The sequence below is a fragment of the Haliotis rufescens genome, unplaced genomic scaffold (genome assembly GCF_023055435.1).
Source record: "Haliotis rufescens isolate VD_foot unplaced genomic scaffold, xgHalRufe1.0.p SCAF_12, whole genome shotgun sequence".
Classification (NCBI taxonomy): domain Eukaryota; kingdom Metazoa; phylum Mollusca; class Gastropoda; order Lepetellida; family Haliotidae; genus Haliotis; species Haliotis rufescens.
The window spans coordinates 39,442,000-39,462,510 of NW_025963802.1; the positions used below are offsets into that span (position 1 = coordinate 39,442,000).

Consider the following 20,511-nt stretch of genomic DNA (forward strand, 5'->3'; position numbering starts at 1 on the left):
AGAATAGGTCCCAAGTCACAAGGTTGTATTGGGTGATGTGTCCCTCAACTGAATTAGTTCCATCAACTGACTGCAGCGTTATAACTCACTCACTCACCGAACTGTTGTGCTTATTGTTACAACCCGTCTGGATTCGACCAAACACAGGTGAAGTTATTATATTCGTTTTAGCTCATCTAGCCCTGTTCCACAGAGTGATCATAGCGCTACGATTGCCACAGGCCTATGTTCAAGTATTGGAGTCTTAGCGATAAGATCGCTTTGTGGAACAGGTCCGGTGTTAATGAATATTTACTATGCCAAGTAGGGGATAGTGGGAACCATCAAAACATATCTTCTGATCTATATCGTACTGGCAAATGGAAATGCTATGATCATATCCGCCGGGGAGTGGTATGGTTAGATGCTGGCGCACAAGGTCGTTAAAGAGGTCTGGGATCAAATTCAAAATTTGTATTTTGCAGGCAACGTCACCAATTCTGGGTAAGACCTCTGTTGGCCAGATATGCACGAACTCTTCGAGGCATGCTTCTGATGAGTCGACCAATGTCAGCTTGACTCATGTGCTGACGTTCCCTAAACCAGTGACGCCTCTGATTCCGATGACGTCCATGGCGTCCTGCACACAAATGCCAACTGTGCAGACGATTTATCACCGTCTGGGCAGGTGCTCATACACCATTGTTTCTTTGAGCGTTTGGATCCAAGAAAACAGTATGCGTCTGCTCACAACCGTGTCTGAGTGACCATGGTAAAACTGGCATACGATGGCACTGGTCACGTGCTTCATGACTGTCACAATCTTTCTTCGAAAATTTTCGTAGCACATCAATCACTTACTTTCATTGCCAGACATTGGTGTATTTTCCTGCAGTTTCACCTCGAAACCGCAAAACCCTTACAACCTGCGTAACATAAGATGGCTCTTTTCAACGTTGGGATTGATTGGGAACGTGAACAAGGAACGTGTGGCATTTGGAATTGTATGTACATGTGAATGAATAAGGAAAACAAAGTTATCTACCATCAATTTATTAAGTAAACAAAAACTTTATTTGTTCATTAGACAGAATATTTGGAAATATTTCGTCTTCATTCATTGGGAATATGTGAAGATTTACATGTGTGTGAAAGGCTCTCGGATGATGTCAACATACCAGTTTTTGTGCATTATACAGTATTACCACCCAGTGTCCTGCAGCAGACACTAGAAGGTCTTGTTGTCTATTAATTTGCTTTACGGCTTTCTGGTGAGTGAGTGAGTGCGTATGGTTTTACGCTGCTTTTAGCAATATTCCAGCAATATCTCGAACCCGGGTCTTCTGCATGATGAGTGAACGCTTTAACCACTAGGCTACCCGACCTCCCCTACGGCTTTCTCAAACCAAAGTGTCCGTGGTTGACAAAAAGTACTAGGGATTTCTGAAGTTAATCGCCGGTTGGGTGGTGACAAAGCCAAATGGTTTCCTAGTCTTAAGTTTATGCAATTTTCGGTCGGTGTATCCATAAAGCAATATAAAGACTCAATGCCATTCAGATGCCCACTCGTGATCTAAAGATGTTTCTCAGTCACGTTTACTTTGAAACTATACAGCATCCCAGGTCCGTCCGGTCGATGAATTGCGCCATCAGCAAGAGGAACTGCCGTTATATCCCACGCACCCTCATCCGCCATCTTCTGGATGAAGGGAAGTAGCTCCTTTCTGTAGCCGTCGGTGTTGGCGATGTATTTATCGGTAATCGTGAATATAATTCTTCCTCCTGAAAGGGACAATCCATGGTGTGAAGTAAATGTGCAATTGTACGTAAATTAGTTCACATGCTGCAAATGACATTGTTCTATCTACTCATATAACCTTGAGACCCGTTAAAATTCGGGGAGAGAATAGGTCTTCAGTGTAGCATCAACATAGTCATCAGTGTACTCATGGACTGATGATGTCATGATGAGATGGTCACAAGAAAAGAACATGGCCGCCTTCTGTAAGAAACCTAATGTGAAGCCATCCGGCCTCAATCTTAGATATAACATGGTGTCAGAAGTCTGAACTGAATCTACAGAGATTGAGTGAGCTATTTAATGAAATTTTAATGGACTAGAATTTGGTATTTTGCCAAAATTTTGAGGTGAATAGCCAGTGATAGTGCTAATGTTTAAACTCACATGCTAGGTTCAGTGAACATTTTGACTGATAAATTGAAGCCATAAGCAGATCCTAGTTTGCAATCACAATTACTGAGGATTACGGAAGCTGTTAACTTATTTCATGGTGCCGTTATACTTTCATCATACATTACAAGTTCTCCACCTGATCTGTTTCAATATCAAGCAGCCTGATGAGTGGCCAAAATTGATAAAGAGATTTGTTCGCTTTAGAATTGCATCAAGACTGAACACTAAAGATGGTAATTTGCAAGTCTCAACACTTGTTTATTCTGTGGGGGAAGCGGCTGGAGGCATATTAGCTACATTCAGACTTAACGAACAAGTGGCTGATTTTGATGTTGTGAAAACTCACTTTTCGAACGTTTTCACTGTTGGAAGATAAGTTATCTCTGAACAAGCTAAGTTTAACAAGAGTGTACAGGAACCAGGTGAAACTGTAGATAGCTTCATCACTGCGCTCTATGATCTGGCTGATCATTATGCATATGGAACACTACAGGATGATCTTAATCGTGACAGGATAATGGTTGGAATAAGAGATACTGGTCTATCTGAACGACTACAGCTTTATAGTGAACTAACACTTGAAAAATTTTCAAGATGGCCAGGCAATCTGAAACTGTGAAAAGGCAACAACCAGTGGTCCGAAATACAGCGTGTGAAATGGAAAATGCTACGGCAAACGTTGTGGCGATAAAGGGAGGTAACTTCAAATATCACAAGAATATGAAGTGGACGAACCACCACAAGTCTCAACCATGTCACAGATGCGGTAAATCTCAACACAGAAGGAAGATTGTCCAGCTGTATTTTAAACCTGAAGAAAATGTCAGAAAAAGGGACATGTGCTTTAAACCAGCCTGCAAATACCTCACAAACAAGTTAGAAGCGGTATGCAGTAAGTAATGTTGAAGTGCTGACAGAGGAAAATGACAGTTATTATGCATTTCTTGGATCTGTAGAGTATGTCTCACCTCAAAGGAGCTTCACTGATGACTCCTGGTATACCGTGAGTGAGTTAGTTATGATTTTACATCGCATAGGCAATATTGCAGCCATAGATGAGAACAAGTTATTATAAAATTCCTGTCGACAAAGGACAGTAAAACAATAAGGTAAATATCACAGTGTAGACATAAAACATACCTGAGCAATATTGAAAGAAAGAGGTTTTCAGTTAATTAGATATAAGAAAGTGACAACAGGCTATAGACCCCTGGCAACCAAAGCTAGACCACCTAACCTGGGATCATGGGGACTTACAGGGCTTTTGCTTCCTGCATGATTCCCAGCAGGATTTATGCCATCGCTTTGGTCACGAGTAGTTGTTCGCAAAGTTAACCATTTTTAAAAAATCAAAACACAATCAAGGAATAAAAACACTAGTTGATATTAATTATGTCAATATAGATGGACTCACGTGCCACTGTCAGGGGGACAATGATTTTACACTACATTAACCCCATCATTGGCACCACCTTCATACATTTCAGTTGACAATAATATCCAACTATTCTAAAACAATTCAAAGTTTATCAAATAATAGTTTTCCTTAAAAAAACGAGAATTAATGAGCACTGATATTATAAAAAAAAAGATCTTTTAAAGATGTTGAATGATAATAGTTATCCCTTATGAGAAAAAATTCAAGATGCTTGACTGTGATTCTCTCATCTCAAGGGACACAGACAGGAGGATCCCCACCTTTTAAAAGATACTCATGGGTATATCGACTGTGTCCAATACGACATAGTCGCAAAACAACTTCGTCATGTCTCGAATGGCAACCCTATTGTTTGTTTTATAGCATAAAGTTTGTTTATACCTACTTGGATGTTCCACTTCTTTTGCATTAAATCTTTGATGTAGCATCTATTAATTGGCTTGTAATCACCGTATGGTAAAAAAAAGTGATCTAACTGATTTAATGAGTGCTGCCTTTGCGGCAGTATCAGCCATAGTGTTACCAGCGATTTCAACATGACTGGGAAACCAGCAAAAGACGATGTCGTATTGGGCAATTGCAAGAACAGTATGCAATTCTAAAATATGAAGTATTTACGGATGATTGGAAGAACAATTGTGTATTGCCTGAAGGCATGACAAGGAATCAGAAAAGATGATGAACTGTTGAGATTATTGGTTTTTGATGTAGCATTGGCCTCAGCTGTAAAAATAGAACTATTACCTGGAATTCTCGAAGACACCATTTTAGATCCAATGACAGTGGCACTTGAAACTTTGCCACCATCCTTGGAAGCATCGGTACAAATAGAGCTATGAGAATCACATTTGGACCTTAATTGGGCATATTCTTGTTGATATACCAATGGGTTTGTGTCAGATTTTTTTAAGGTAGTTAGTGTTAGAGGTCTACCTCTGGTTTAACTAGTTGCCGAAGAGGTGTAGACAGTAACTGGGAAGTAGTAGAAAGTAGAGATAGCAGAAAGATCAATATTAGCTGAAATAATGTGTGGCTTAATTCTGAACCCTAGAGGTGAACCAAGTTTTGGTTTTGATTGAAATAATTTGTCGTACAAGGGATTAAACACACACAATCATATGCTTCAGTATAATTTAATCACAAATTGTAACGAAAGTTTGATTCGACGTTGTTTTAGAGATGGCTCATCGGCCTCTACATATAAGCTATCAACTGGTGATGTTCTAAAGGCTCCAAGACAAAGTCTCAGGCCTTGATGATGTACTGAATCTAATAATTGTAAGTTGCTTTTGCAGGCACCATAAAAGATGGAGCCATAATCGAGTTTGGAACGGATAAGAGATCAATATAAATAAAGGAGGGTTGTCTGATCCCCTCCCCATTTTGAATGAGAAACAATTTTCAACAAGTCAATTGCCTTCAGACATTTTATATGTGGTAAAAACGTTAAGGAAGGTGAAGAAAGAACTCGAGAACATGGGGAGGACCGGTGTAATCTCACGTGTTGACGACTGGTGTGCAGGTGTTGTTGCTGTACCTAAAGCCTCAGGATCTGTGAGAATTTGTGGCTATCTGACCAAATTGAATGAATCAGTTCCTCGAGAAAATCATTCAATGCCAGTTGTAGATCAAACAATCAGTCAACTGAGTGGTGCTCAATACTTCACCAAATTGGAAGCCAACTTTGGGTTTCAGCAAATTGCGAAGAAAACTTCACTTCTAACCACTTTCATAACACTGTTTGTAAGGTTTAGATTCAAGCATCTTCCGTTTGGGACCTGAACATTTCCAGAAGAGGATCAGTCAGATATTAGAAGGATTAGAAGGATTAGGAGGATTAGAAGGAACTATATGTCAGATGGATGACACACTGATCTACGGTTCAACACAGGCAGAACACGACAAAAGATTAGAAGCAACCTTACAGAGACTACAAGAAGCTGGAGTCACTCTCAATGACAAATGCGTCTTCTCAACTTACTCTGTGAGATTCCTTGGTCACATCATCGACAGTCATGGTGTTCAAGCTGATTGAACGAAAATCAACGCTATACAAGATTTGGCGGAACATTCCTTAGGAATGATGAACCAGTTAGCAAAGTTTCTTCCAAATATTGCGGATGATACCAAACCACTGAGACAACATATGGGTTTGAAATGAACCTCAACAAACTTCCTTCTATCGAATAAAGCAGAAACTCTGTATATCACCAGTGTTAGCCCACTACAACCCAAGTGCAACAACTGTAGTTTCCACAGATGCTTCATCTTTTGGACTTGGAGCAGTGTTACTGCAGAAGCAAAAGGATAATTCTCTCAGACCAGTTGCATATGCATCTAGATCGCTTCCAGTGACAGAACAGAGATACACACACATTGAGAAGGAAGCTTGGTATCACGTGGGGTTGTGAGAGATTCAGAGACTTTCTGATTGGACAGCAGTTCACAATTCAGGCGGATCACAGACCTTTGATTCCGCTGTTTAGCTCCAAGAACCTGGAAGAACCTCCACCCAGAATTCAGCATCAACATTTGCGATTGATGGCTTGTTCCAGTGAAATACATGTACTCTGCAGATGCCCTTTCATGTGCACCACTCAAGTTGGAAGAAAACAAGAGTGAAACTCAACTCTACATGATGTCAACCTCTATGCAGATTCTGTGATGTCGGGTCTGCTAGCGTCTCAGCAAAAGATACATGAGATAAAGCGACAACAACTACAAGATGACAACTGTCATTTGCTCATTCAATACTGCATAGATGGATGGCCTTCATTGCACAAACTTCCTACTCAGATGATTGATTTATTGTTTAACGCTGCACTCAGCAATATTCCAGCTATATGACGGCTGTCTGTAAATAATCTACTCTCGACAATATTGGACTCACCGAGGTGATGTCACAGCAATTGATGGACTGTTAATGTATGGACAGAGAATTGTCACACCTGAAGAAATGAGATCCAGTGTATTAGATTGCCTATGTGAAGGATATCAGGGGATAACAAAATGCAGAGCATTCGCGAGATATTCTGTATAAAAAGTCCAAAACTGTCAAGTGTGTGCCAAAGAAAGATCAAATTCAACCGAACCATTTATTCCTTCAGAACTTCCAGATCGTTCATGGATGAAAGTCGGTACAGATTGATTTGACTTCCAAACAAACAATATGTACGTGTTGTCGCCAAGTTATCAGTACAACATCTGCAAGCGTCATCAGTTAACTAAAATCGATCTTTGCACGTCATGGAATTCCAGACATTGTGATATCTGACAATGGTCCATAGTATTCATCCCAGAACTTCAAAACATTCATCTTACAAGTAGCCCTCATTATCCACAAGGTAATTATGAGGACGAGCATAGAGTTCGCATAGTAAAAAATCTACTCCAGAAGTCATCCGATGTTTATTTAGGTCTGCTTGCTTACAGATCTACTCCTCTTGTGGGCGGACACAGTCCTGCAGAACTCCTCATGGGGAGACAACACCGCTCAAATTTTCCTACTCGCAAAAGTCAGCACAAGCCAAAGCAGCTTAACTTCGATAAATTCAGGGAGGAAGATGAACAACGGCGAGTCAAACAGAAAGAAGGTTTTGATCTGAGACACCGAGCTCGAGATCTTCAACCACTCAAACCAGGTGAGCATGTGTTTGTGAAAGATGCTAACGTAACTAAACAAGGTTTAGTTCAGAGCGAGGATGAAGCCCCTTGTTCATAAAACGTGGAAACGTTGGTTGGTTGGTTTGTTGTTTATCGCCGCACTCAGCAATATCACATATATATATATATATATATATATATATATATATGACGGCGGTCTGTAAATAATCGAATCGCGACCAGACAATCCAGTGATTAATATCATGAGCATCGATCTACGCAATCGATCATGCATCAACCAAGTCAGCGAGCCTGACCACCCGATCCCGTTACGACAAGCAAAGTAACCTTTTACGGCAAGCATGGGTTGCTGAAGACCTATTCTACCCCGGAATCTTCACGTGGAAACGGAGGGAAGAGTTGTGCGTAGACATCGCAAGCATCTCGTCCTAAAATCAAGTTAGACAGGTTCGCGGAAATGTGAAAACCCATTCAGTGAACCAGCCAACACCAGTGCTCAAGTTGGTTGGTTTGTTGTTTAACGCCGCACTCAGCAATATTCCAGCTATATGACGACGGTCTGTAAATAATCGAGTCTGGACCAGACAATCCAGTGATTGATATCATGTAAACAATCCAGTCAACAGCGTAACGCCAAGATCTGGCAGGATGTCAGTGAAACCAAAACGACTGGATTTATGGTTCTGTGAAGTTTCACTTTGTGTTAAATGTGTTTAAGTAATTTGATTTGACTTTAAATGCTGATTGCACAGATGCTATCTATTTCAAGTAACATTCAGTATTCATCATCCCAATTGCGTGAATCGATGTTCATGATATCAATCACTGGATTGTCTGGCCCAGACGTGAATATTTACAGACCGCCGTCATATAGCTGGAATATTGCTGAGTGCGGCGTAAAACAACAAACCGCACTCAGCAATATTCCAGCTATATATATGACAGCGGTCTGTAAATAATCGAGTCTGGACCAGACAATCCAGTGATTAATATCATGAGCATCGATCCACGCAATTGTGATCGATGACATGCATCAACCAAGTCAGCGAGCCTGACCACCCGATCCCGTTAGTCGCCTTTTACGACAAGCATAGTCACCTTTTACGGCAAGCATGGGTTCAGCGGCTGAAGACCTATTCTACCCCTGAATCTTCACGGGTCATGTTGAAACTAAAGACAATTTATTGTTAACTTTGAATTACCTCTGCAGGGTGCAGAGATTCTGCTGCTTATAAGTTACAAAAAACACATCAAACCTTCAACCAACACAGTTGCCATTATTGGTATGCAGAGGCTAGCCTCTTGTATGATCTGGAGACGATAATTCATTGTGCATTGAGGGATGGGATTCTTGGCATAGTCGCCTTTCTTGCCGTAAAAGGCGACTATGCTTGTCGTAAAAGGCAACGAACGGGATGGGGTGGTCAGGCTCGCTTGGAACACCCACCTGGCTTGACGATTCTGATCATCTCCTGAAGGAGGGAAGAGTTGTGTATAGAAATCGCAAGCATCTCGTCCTAACATCAGCTGATAATGGAAAGCCAGTCAAGTTAGACAGTTCGCGGAAATGTGAAAACCCATTCAGTGAACCAGCCAACACCAGTGCTCAACTCAGCAATCCAGTCAACACCGCAACGACAAGATCTGCATGGCAAGATGTCAGTGATGCATGATTGGTCTGCAGTGGCTAGCCTCTTGTATGACCTGGAGACGATAACTTATTGTGTATTGAGGGATGGGATTCTTAATGTTGATGTAGTGACTGATCTGTAACCTTGGTTTAAACTGCTTTCTGGCTAACTCAGTTAAAGGAGGAACACCCACCTGGCTTGACGATTCTGATCATCTCCTGGAATGCACTGACAGGAATGAGACCTTCATTAAACGCCCCTGCAGCAGTGATGCAATCATATTGGTCTGAAAACAGATAGACGGCTACTTTCACAGCCGGAAAACGAACCGGTTACAGTTAGGGTGGCCGCGCGCCAGATGTTGTTCAGTTTTGATTTTGGATTGGTTTGTTGTCTAACGCAGCACTAGGCAACATTCCAGCTATATGACGGCGGTCTGTAAATAATCGAGTCTGGACCAGACAATCCAGTGATTGACATCATGAGCATCGATCCACGCAATTGGGATCGATGACATGCATCAACCAAGTCAGCGAGCCTGACCAACCGATCCCGTTAGTCGCCTTTTACGACAGGCATAGTCGCCTTTTACAGCAAGCATGGGTTGCTGAAGACCTATTCTACCCCGGAATCTTCACGGGTCAGATGTTATTCAGGGAAAGATGTTGAAGGTTTATTCAAGCAGAAACTGGACATCGTATGCATTTAGAAATTTCCCTTCATTGGGAAAATATTCTTCATAACGGAATCGGATAGTAAGGCTCGCTGGCTTGGTTGATGCATGTCATCGTATCCCAATTGCGTGGATCAATCACTGGATTGTCTGGTCCACACTCGATTATTTTCAGACCGGTGTCATATAGGTGAGTGCGGCGTTAAACAACAAACAGAGAAAGATTTAAAAACACTTTCCTGAACGTACCTGTCTCAATTTCATCAATCCTGTTCTTGTTCAGGAAGGCGCAGATCAATCTTCTGTAGACTTTTTTAGTTTTCGCAACATCAAGCATTTTTTGTGCTGGGTCCAGTGCATCAATTCGCTTAAAACCCAACTCGGACAGCTGAAACAAGAGCCATTATATCCTAAAAAGTTTTTTTGGGTGTTTAAGATCTATCAATATACAGATGAGTTGCAGATCCGCAAAGACTCAGCATTTACCATTGGACCAGACAATCCAGTGATTGACATCATGAGCATCGATCCGCGCAATTGGGATCGACGACATGCATCAACCAAGTCAGCGAGCCTGACCACCCGATCCCGTTAGTCGCCTTTTATGACAAGCATGGGTTGCTGAAGACCTATTCTACCCCGGAATCTTCACGGGTCTAATACACATTTATATGCATGTATATAACATAAGTATTGGTAATGAAGGTGTGCTGAGTGCTGTAACATTTGCCAAATCCACAGGTTTGATTGTAAAAATTGTAAATCTCAATACTATTAGGACAGATGATCAATTTCAGTTGACATGATAAACATAATGATAAAAATAAGGCAATGTTGATGTTATCAAGATTTATTCAGCGTTTGTCTATATATAAACAAACTAAGAAATGAGAGGTGATGAATACCATTATTTCCATACAAGAGCTACAACACAAGCGCTTACAAACAAAATTATCGATGTGTAATAATATATTATGCTTCATGGGGCTTCTGTCATAGTTTGGGCTCTTATCAAGACCATCCCATGCTTCATGGAGCTTCTGTCATAGCTCGGGCTCTTATCAAAGAATTATCGATGTGTAATAATATATTCATGAATATATTGGCTGACAAATGAAAAAAAATTATTGATGAAGTTGAATATTTAATTGAGCGTACTTTGGCTTTTTGGAAGGGTTCCAAAAATGGAAAGTAACATTACAAATGCATTGATGTACATTTGTTTGTTGTTTATCTCTACACTCAGCAATATTTCAGGTATAAGACGGCGTTCTGTAAGTAATTGAGTCTGGACCAGACAATCCAGTGATTGATATCATGAGCATTGATCTACGCAATTGGGATACAATGACATGCACCGACCAAGTCATCGAGCCTGACCACCTGACCCCGTCAGTCGCTTCTTAAGCATTGATGTGCATACATTGTATTGTATTATTCATACTTTATGCATTTTACACACTTTTTCTAAATTTTTATAAAAGACTGGAACTATCCTCAAATTTGACTGCAGGGTTGTCTCCAGGCCAGAGGTTGTGCCAAGTGTACCTTTTTTAAAATAATGACATGTTTTCAAACTTTCCTGTCTTGAGAAACATTTGCAAATATTCTAAATGATTTTTTATAGATCATTAATGCAATTCAACAATGAACAATTTCTAAACTTCCATTATCAATGTGCTTAAAACGTGATGAAGGACATGGGATTTAATTTTGTTTAAAATCAATTGCGTTCTTCCAATTTTCATATTTTTCATATTACCTTCTTTGTGAATGTTTGGTTCCAGGAACAGAGCATGGGTGTACAGGAATCTTTGTTGTAACCAAATTTATTTATTTATTACAACAGATTATTATATGTAAAAAAACCCACTTATTCATAAAAAAATAAATAAAACTAATCTAATGCCATCATACCCTGCCATGCATGTCCAGGGTGCACATTCCGCCCTGGCACTCTTATCAAGACTAGCCCTTGCTTGACGGGGCTTCTGTCATAGCTTGGGCTCTTACCAAGACCAGCCCATACTTCATGGGGCTTCTTTTACAGCTTGGGCTCTTATCAAGACCAGCCCATGCTTCATGGGGCTTCTGTCACAGCTTGGCCTCTTATCAAGACCAGCCAATGCTTCATGGGGCTTATGTCACAGCTTGGGCTCTTATCAAGACCATCCCTTGCTTCATGGGGCTTATGTCACAGCTTGGGCTCTTATCAAGACCATCCCTTGCTTCATGGGGCTTATGTCACAGCTTGGGCTCTTATCAAGACCAGCCCATGCTTCATGGGGCTTTTGTCACAGCTTGGGCTCTTATCAAGACCATCCCATGCTTCATGAGGCTTCTGTTATAGTTTGGGCTCTTCTCAAGACCATCCCATGCTTCATGGAACTTCTGTCATAGCTTGGGCTCTTATCAAGACAAGCCCTTCCTTTATGGGGCTTCTGTCACAGCTTGGGCTCTTATTAGGACCATCCCTTGCTTCATGGGGCTTCTGTCACAGCTTGGGCTCTTATCAAGACCATCCCATGCTTCATAGGGCCTTTGTCCCAGCTTGGGCTCTTATCAAGACCATCCCATGCATCATCGGGCTTTTGTCACAGCTTGGGCTCTTATCAAGACCATCCCATGCTTCATGGAGCTTCTGTCATAGCTTGGGCTCTTATCAAGAGGACCATCCCATGCTTCATTGAGCTTCTGTCATAGCTTGGGCTCTTATCAAGAGGACCATCCCATGCATCATGGGGCTTCTGTCACAGCTCGGGCTCTTATCAAGACCATCCCTTGCTTCATGGGGCTTTTGTCACAGCTTGGGCTCTTATCAAGACCATCCCATGTTTCATGGGGCTTCTGTCACAGCTTGGGCTCTTATCAAGACCAGCCAATGCTTCATGGAGCTTCTGTCGTAGCTCGGGCTCTTATCAAGACCATCCCTTGCTTCATGGGGCTTTTGTCACAGCTTGGGCTCTTATCAAGACCATCCCATGCTTCATGGAGCTTCTGTCATAGCTTGGGCTCTTATCAAGAGGACCATCCCATGTTTCATTGAGCTTCTGTCATAGCTTGGGCTCTTATCAAGAGGACCATCCCATGCATCATGGGGCTTCTGTCACAGCTCGGGCTCTTATCAAGACCATCCCTTGCTTCATGGGGCTTTTGTCACAGCTTGGGCTCTTATCAAGACCATCCCATGTTTCATGGGGCTTCTGTCCCAGCTTGGGCTCTTATCAAGACCAGCCAATGCTTCATGGAGCTTCTGTCGTAGCTTGGGCTCTTATCAAGACCATCCCTTGCTTCATGGGGCTTTTGTCACAGCTTGGGCTCTTATCAAGACCATCCCATGCTTCATGGGGCTTCTGTCATAGTTTGGGCTCTTATCAAGACCATCCCATGCTTCATGGAGCTTCTGTCATAGCTCGGGCTCTTATCAAAGAATTATCGATGTGTAATAATATATTCATGAATATATTGGCTGACAAATGGAAAAAAATTATTGATGAAGTTGAATATTTAATTGAGCGTACTTTGGCTTTTTGGAAGGGTTCCAAAAATGGAAAGTAACATTACAAATGCATTGATGTACATTTGTTTGTTGTTTATCTCTACACTCAGCAATATTTCAGGTATAAGACGGCGTTCTGTAAGTAATTGAGTCTGGACCAGACAATCCAGTGATTGATATCATGAGCATTGATCTACGCAATTGGGATACAATGACATGCACCGACCAAGTCATCGAGCCTGACCACCTGACCCCGTCAGTCGCTTCTTAAGCATTGATGTGCATACATTGTATTGTATTATTCATACTTTATGCATTTTACACACTTTTTCTAAATTTTTATAAAAGACTGGAACTATCCTCAAATTTGACTGCAGGGTTGTCTCCAGGCCAGAGGTTGTGCCAAGTGTACCTTCTTGACGTTGGAGAAGTTTATGTCTTCCACCAAAGCTAGATCAACCTAAAACATGTTCCTACATACAGTTGCTGAAATAAATTTCACATTTAAGTTAAAAAATCACATTACACAGTTTTAAAATAATGACATGTTTTCAAACTTTCCTGTCTTGAGAAACATTTGCAAATATTCTAAATGATTTTTTATAGATCATTAATGCAATTCAACAATGAACAATTTCTAAACTTCCATTATCAATGTGCTTAAAACGTGATGAAGGACATGGGATTTAATTTTGTTTAAAATCAATTGCGTTCTTCCAATTTTCATATTTTTCATATTACCTTCTTTGTGAATGTTTGGTTCCAGGAACAGAGCATGGGTGTACAGGAATCTTTGTTGTAACCAAATTTATTTATTTATTACAACAGATTATTATATGTAAAAAAAACCACTTATTCATAAAAAAATAAATAAAACTAATCTAATGCCATCATACCCTGCCATGCATGTCCAGGGTGCACATTCCGCCCTGGCACTCTTATCAAGACTAGCCCTTGCTTGACGGGGCTTCTGTCATAGCTTGGGCTCTTACCAAGACCAGCCCATGCTTCATGGGGCTTCTTTTACAGCTTGGGCTCTTATCAAGACCAGCCCATGCTTCATGGGGCTTCTGTCACAGCTTGGCCTCTTATCAAGACCAGCCAATGCTTCATGGGGCTTATGTCACAGCTTGGGCTCTTATCAAGACCATCCCTTGCTTCATGGGGCTTATGTCACAGCTTGGGCTCTTATCAAGACCAGCCCATGCTTCATGGGGCTTTTGTCACAGCTTGGGCTCTTATCAAGACCAGCCCATGCTTCATAGGGCTTTTGTTACAGCTTGGGCTCTTATCAAGACCATCCCATGCTTCATGAGGCTTCTGTTATAGTTTGGGCTCTTCTCAAGACCATCCCATGCTTCATGGAACTTCTGTCATAGCTTGGGCTCTTATCAAGACAAGCCCTTCCTTTATGGGGCTTCTGTCACAGCTCGGGCTCTTATTAGGACCATCCCTTGCTTCATGGGGCTTCTGTCACAGCTTGGGCTCTTATCAAGACCATCCCATGCTTCATAGGGCCTTTGTCCCAGCTTGGGCTCTTATCAAGACCATCCCATGCATCATCGGGCTTTTGTCACAGCTTGGGCTCTTATCAAGACCATCCCATGCTTCATGGAGCTTCTGTCATAGCTCGGGCTCTTATCAAGAGGACCATCCCATGCATCATGGGGCTTCTGTCACAGCTCGGGCTCTTATCAAGACCATCCCTTGCTTCATGGGGCTTATGTCACAGCTTGGGCTCTTATCAAGACCAGCCCATGCTTCATAGGGCTTTTGTTACAGCTTGGGCTCTTATCAAGACCATCCCATGCTTCATGAGGCTTCTGTTATAGTTTGGGCTCTTCTCAAGACCATCCCATGCTTCATGGAACTTCTGTCATAGCTTGGGCTCTTATCAAGACAAGCCCTTCCTTTATGGGGCTTCTGTCACAGCTCGGGCTCTTATTAGGACCATCCCTTGCTTCATGGGGCTTCTGTCACAGCTTGGGCTCTTATCAAGACCATCCCATGCTTCATAGGGCCTTTGTCCCAGCTTGGGCTCTTATCAAGACCATCCCATGCATCATCGGGCTTTTGTCACAGCTTGGGCTCTTATCAAGACCATCCCATGTTTCATGGAGCTTCTGTCATAGCTTGGGCTCTTATCAAGAGGACCATCCCATGCTTCATTGAGCTTCTGTCATAGCTTGGGCTCTTATCAAGAGGACCATCCCATGCATCATGGGGCTTCTGTCACAGCTCGGGCTCTTATCAAGACCATCCCTTGCTTCATGGGTCTTTTGTCACAGCTTGGGCTCTTATCAAGACCATCCCATGTTTCATGGGTCTTCTGTCCCAGCTTGGGCTCTTATCAAGACCATCCCATGCATCATCGGGCTTTTGTCACAGCTTGGGCTCTTATCAAGACCATCCCATGCTTCATGGAGCTTCTGTCATAGCTTGGGCTCTTATCAAGAGGACCATCCCATGCTTCATTGAGCTTCTGTCATAGCTTGGGCTCTTATCAAGAGGACCATCCCATGCATCATGGGGCTTCTGTCACAGCTCGGGCTCTTATCAAGACCATCCCTTGCTTCATGGGGCTTTTGTCACAGCTTGGGCTCTTATCAAGACCATCCCATGCTTCATGGGGCTTCTGTCATAGTTTGGGCTCTTATCAAGACCATCCCATGCTTCATGGAGCTTCTGTCATAGCTCGGGCTCCTATCAAGACAAGCCCTTGCTTTATGTGGCTTATGTCATTTTTGGGGCTCTTATCAAGACCAACCCATGCTTCATGGGGCTTTTGTCACAGCTTGGACTCTTATCAAGACCAGCCTATGCTTCATGGGGCTTCTGTCACAGCTTGGTCTCTTATCAAGACCATCCCATGCTTCATGGGGCTTCTGTCATAGCTTGGGCTCTTATCAAGACCACCCCATGCTTCATGGAGCTTCTGTCATAGCTTGGGCTCTTATCAAGACCATCCCTTGCTTCATGGGGCTTCTGTCACAGCTCGGGCTCTTATCAAGACCATCCCATGCTTCATGGGGCTTTTGTCACAGCTTGGGCTCTTATCAAGACCATCCCTTGCTTCATGGGGCTTTTGTCATAGCTTGGGCTCTTATCAAGACCATCCCATGCTTCAAGGGGCTTCTGTCATAGCTTGGTCTCTTATCAAGACCAGCCCATGCTTCATGGGGCTTCTGTCGTAGCTTGGGCTCTTATCAAGACCTACTCATGCTTCATGGGGCTCCTGTCACGGCTTGGGCTCTTATCAAGACCAGCCAATGCATCATGGGGCTCCTGTCATAGCTTGGGCTCTTATCAAGACCAGCCCATGCATCGTGGGGCTTTTGTCACAGCTTGGGCTCTTATCAAGACCACCTCATGCTTCAGTGGGCGTCTGTCATAGCTTTGTCTCTCTCAAGACCAGCCCATGCATCATGGGGCTTTTGTCACAGCTTGGGCTCTTATCAAGACCAGCTCATGCTTCAGTGGGCGTCTGTCATAGCTTTGTCTCTCTCAAGACCAGCCCATGCATCATGGGGCTTTTGTCACAGCTTGGGCTCTTATCAATACCAGCTTATGCTTCAGTGGGCGTCTGTCTGAAAAACAAAATTAATCAACATCTGCTACAGACATTCATGCGACTTGCTGAATATATATTAAATATTCTGTGGTTTCTAAATAACATTTTATTCTTGTTTACACATTTAGAAACTATGGATTAAGAGTACACTGCCCATGGAAAACACGTACAAAGGTGCCGCACAGAATTAGGTGCCACGATTGTAAAGATATACATTGCTTGTTCAGATGATGAAACAGATAAAAATATTCATTTTGATGACTTACCTTAATTATGCACTTGGTATGTGAAGGGTTGAACCTGATGAGACACGGGTAAACTGATCCACTTTCAAACAAAGTTTAGGCCTCAAGTGATTGAAAACATCGCAGACTCTTTCTCGTGAAAGAACCAGTCGAATCCATGAGATATGTGTACAGATCGCCATACTGCAAATTTGGCCACTGGGAAACGTCGTCAATCCAGTGCTCATATACGGTTTCCATCCAGGCAAATATGTTTTTTCTCCGTAACGATGTTTGTCTCCAGCACTAAGATGTTTGTAGTATAAAGTCATGATAAATGTGTAAACACGGAACGAGTATATATACGGCAGCGGGAAGTTTGAAATCTGTGGTGTGCTTCTGTGTTCTTTTGACGCACGTACGATGCGCTTGCGCGACCGGAAACGGAACAGCAAGTATGTTGCAACTCATCTATAACCTTGACCCACTCGTTCAATACTACAGAAACGCCTCTTCTCCCGGAGCAAGTGGTGCTTACCGTTTCCCCGACATATCCTGTTCCGGCACCAACGTCCAGTACTTGGAGAGCTGCCCGTAGGTGTTCCGGGTAGGTTTCAGCCATGTACTCGCCAATACGTAGGTGGGAGCAGAGTCCTAACCCTTTGTACACCTGTAGGACGAAGAATGTTCAGGCAAAGATCAAACTACAAGAACTAATACGTTCATGCAACATATCAATATTCAAATTGTCAGCCTTGTGTTTTAGTGTCATAAATGTACATGGTATTAATATATCACTTGTCTCAAATTTGTAAACACAATCAAGGAGGGACTTTCTTTATTTTCAGAGAAAGTATTTGAGATTATTTTTATTTTCACAATCTCAGAAAAGAACCAGGTTCAATTCTGTTAATTCTAAAACTTTGCACACCACTGTCCCAAATTGTAAACCTAAAGGAAAAAACTTTATTCCTTGATCCATTGGGGCTTTTGTTACGAAACGTTACATATCTATCTTCAGAAGTTCGGGGCAATTTGTAAAAAGCGAAAACAAAATGCCATCTGAAGTATATTTTTGAAAACAGTATGTGAAATGCTGGACTTCCTTATCTGTGGAAACGTTGGGGGTAGGACATTCCGGTAACAAGGCATCCCAATGGGCACCAATTCTTGCTTATCTGTTTCTTTATACGTCTGAATCAGGACTTCTGTTCGGATCGGCAAAGTCAAAACAAGGTAATATGGCCAAGAAGGTCAACTTAAGCTTCAGGTATATCGATTACCTGATATCGTTCCATATCAATCAAAAAGTAAATTCCATCCAGCTAATTCGCCCACCCGAACTACAGACCAATGACTAACAGGATCGGGTGTTCAGGCTCGCTGACTTGGTTTGATGCATGTCATCGATCCCAATTGCGTGGGTCGATGCTCATGATGTCAGTCACTGGATTGTCTGGTCCAGACTCTATTATGTACAGACCGGCGTCATATAGCTGGAATATTGCTGAGTGTGGCGTTAAACAACAAACAAACAAACAAAACCGGTGAGACCGTCTGATGTGTTTAATATTTAGATCTACGCTTAAAGATTCAGTATGGCAAAACACTCTCCACAAGACTGTATGACAAGAAAGATGACTTTGACGTCAACCGTTCCCTGTATGTCGCGCAATATATATTTCACAACTTCCAGGTACAATCGATCATGCCCTTTCCACTAAAATCTCAAAGAGCCTCATTAAACCTGGTTACACGTTTGGCAAAGACCTCACCGCTTCATTGTAGAATAGAATCCTCCCTTGCGCCTAGCATGCAGTCATATATATTACATACCTCTTCATAGTCGTCGGCGAAGTCGTTAAACATGTCTGCGATTTGTTTCGGTGTCATGGTCCTCCGAAGGTTGTAATTGTGCCTGGCATCCATGTGTCTACCCGACATGTTCTCCTTGTGAATATTCCTCAATGGTGTCCTCTGGCCTTCACTGCAGTGGCAGAAGATTAACCGCAGCTGAACATACTGAACATGTTTGCTTTGTACAGAAGACAATTCTTTAAAGAGAGTGAATATGGTTTGATGTCACTTTTAGCGATATTTCAGCAATATCAGGGCGTGGGACACCAGAAATGGGCTTCGCGCATTGTGGGTATTTGAACCCGGGTCTTCGGCGTGACGAGCGCTTTAACCACTGGGCTACGCCACCGCCCCTCACGTCTTAAAGGGATGGAAACGTATTCTGTTACCATGATTTTCACAGGATCTGTGAAGTGGACACAGACAATTCTTTGAGGCACAACTTCATTGCATACATTTCGTTTCTCTGAAATGTTCTTTTTCAAAACACACTGCACACCCCCATCGATTCTAGAATAGCGCTCTTACATATAGTACATCTTGTTTATCTCGTAATATCAGAACACATAACCACAACCTACCTGCTGGAACCAGCCGCTGGCAAGGTACGATAAAAACAGCAAGTGTCTAACTATGTCCCCAGCTGTTGAGCTGTGTTCAGTTATAAACGTATAGATAGATCCGCATGACAGACATTCACGAACAGATAGATAAGAACAATTAAATACTTTATGAATAAATTATCCATCATTCGATAACTTCTAAAAAATAAACCACATTAATACAGTCAGATACAAAACTAAATCGATGTTTCAACACAAATTATTCAAATTACTATTAAACTGACTTAATTACTATAAATGCCACACCATATTGTAAAAGGCACCAAATGACACTAGCATTTTTATGTGTAAAGTCAACACAAGCTTGGACGCAATTATTCATTATGCACTTGGAACACATGTATTGAACTGTCCTGAGGTACTGTTAGATGTATTTGACAACAGGTTCTCGAGGGTTTCTGGCCTAATGTCACGTCAATCATGAAGAAACTGAACCCACGTCGATCGTTGCTGGAGAATACCAGTATCATCTACAGTTGCATTAACTTGCCAGGAAATATAGGGATCCACATACAGCGCACAATTCAGTGTAGCTGGCATCTTGCCACAGGATTCGAGGCACAGCTTCGTGGCTTACATCTCGTTTCTCTAACGCTGCCCATGTGTAGCTAACGAATGTCAAATGAAACGCCAATGCCTAACATCTTTGGTCTGTAATTCATGAAAAATGTTAATAGTGTCACTTAAGCTTGTACTGTTTCATCTCTCGCCAAACGTGGAGTCCACTGAGTATAGTGTTGGAACGACCTCTCATAAAACCGTTTGTGACGTCATATCAAACGGTTACTTATGACAATGATGGCACAGCGCTAATGGGCATTTCACAAACAATAACAACAATGGAACAATGGACCTTATGTAATTAATCAGCACGAAGCAAAAATACAATGCACATGGAGAGTTATTTGAAATAGGCCCTTATCCGTGCCCCTGTGGTTAATAACTAGTTGCACGTGGTTTGTTACCATCTGTTACCAACAATTTATGCCAATCTACTTTAATGGCAACACATTTTACAATGCAACATCACGTCCTAATATCATTTATATGATATATTTTTTATCATATAATGTGTAGGTTTCTCGGCAGGGTAAAAGCCAACGGATAAAAACGATATCCGTTGGGGTTATATGCGGATAGAGATGCAAATATCAAAGGTCAAGTAGGGACTACTTTCACTGTTTATAAACAAACATAG

The 20,511-nt window shown here is 42.1% G+C and overlaps 1 protein-coding gene across 2 annotated transcripts; it reads right to left on the reverse strand.

Moving 5' to 3' along the window:
- Nucleotides 1-697: 697 nt before the first annotated feature.
- On the reverse strand, nucleotides 698-19,911 carry LOC124150936 (demethylmenaquinone methyltransferase-like). Of its 2 annotated transcripts, XM_046523142.2 has the most exons (6): nucleotides 19,272-19,911; nucleotides 18,670-18,820; nucleotides 17,372-17,503; nucleotides 9,789-9,927; nucleotides 9,060-9,152; nucleotides 698-1,761 (listed from the first exon to the last, which is right to left on the reverse strand). In XM_046523142.2, exons 2-6 carry the CDS (start codon nucleotides 18,775-18,777, stop codon nucleotides 1,553-1,555), a joined length of 681 nt encoding a protein of 226 aa, XP_046379098.2. In that variant the 5' UTR covers nucleotides 18,778-18,820; nucleotides 19,272-19,911; the 3' UTR covers nucleotides 698-1,552. The 2 variants fall into 2 exon arrangements, with proteins under 2 accessions (XP_046379098.2, XP_046379097.2); XM_046523141.2 differs by lacking the exon at nucleotides 19,272-19,911 and having other exon boundaries at nucleotides 18,670-19,222.
- Nucleotides 19,912-20,511: the final 600 nt, after the last annotated feature.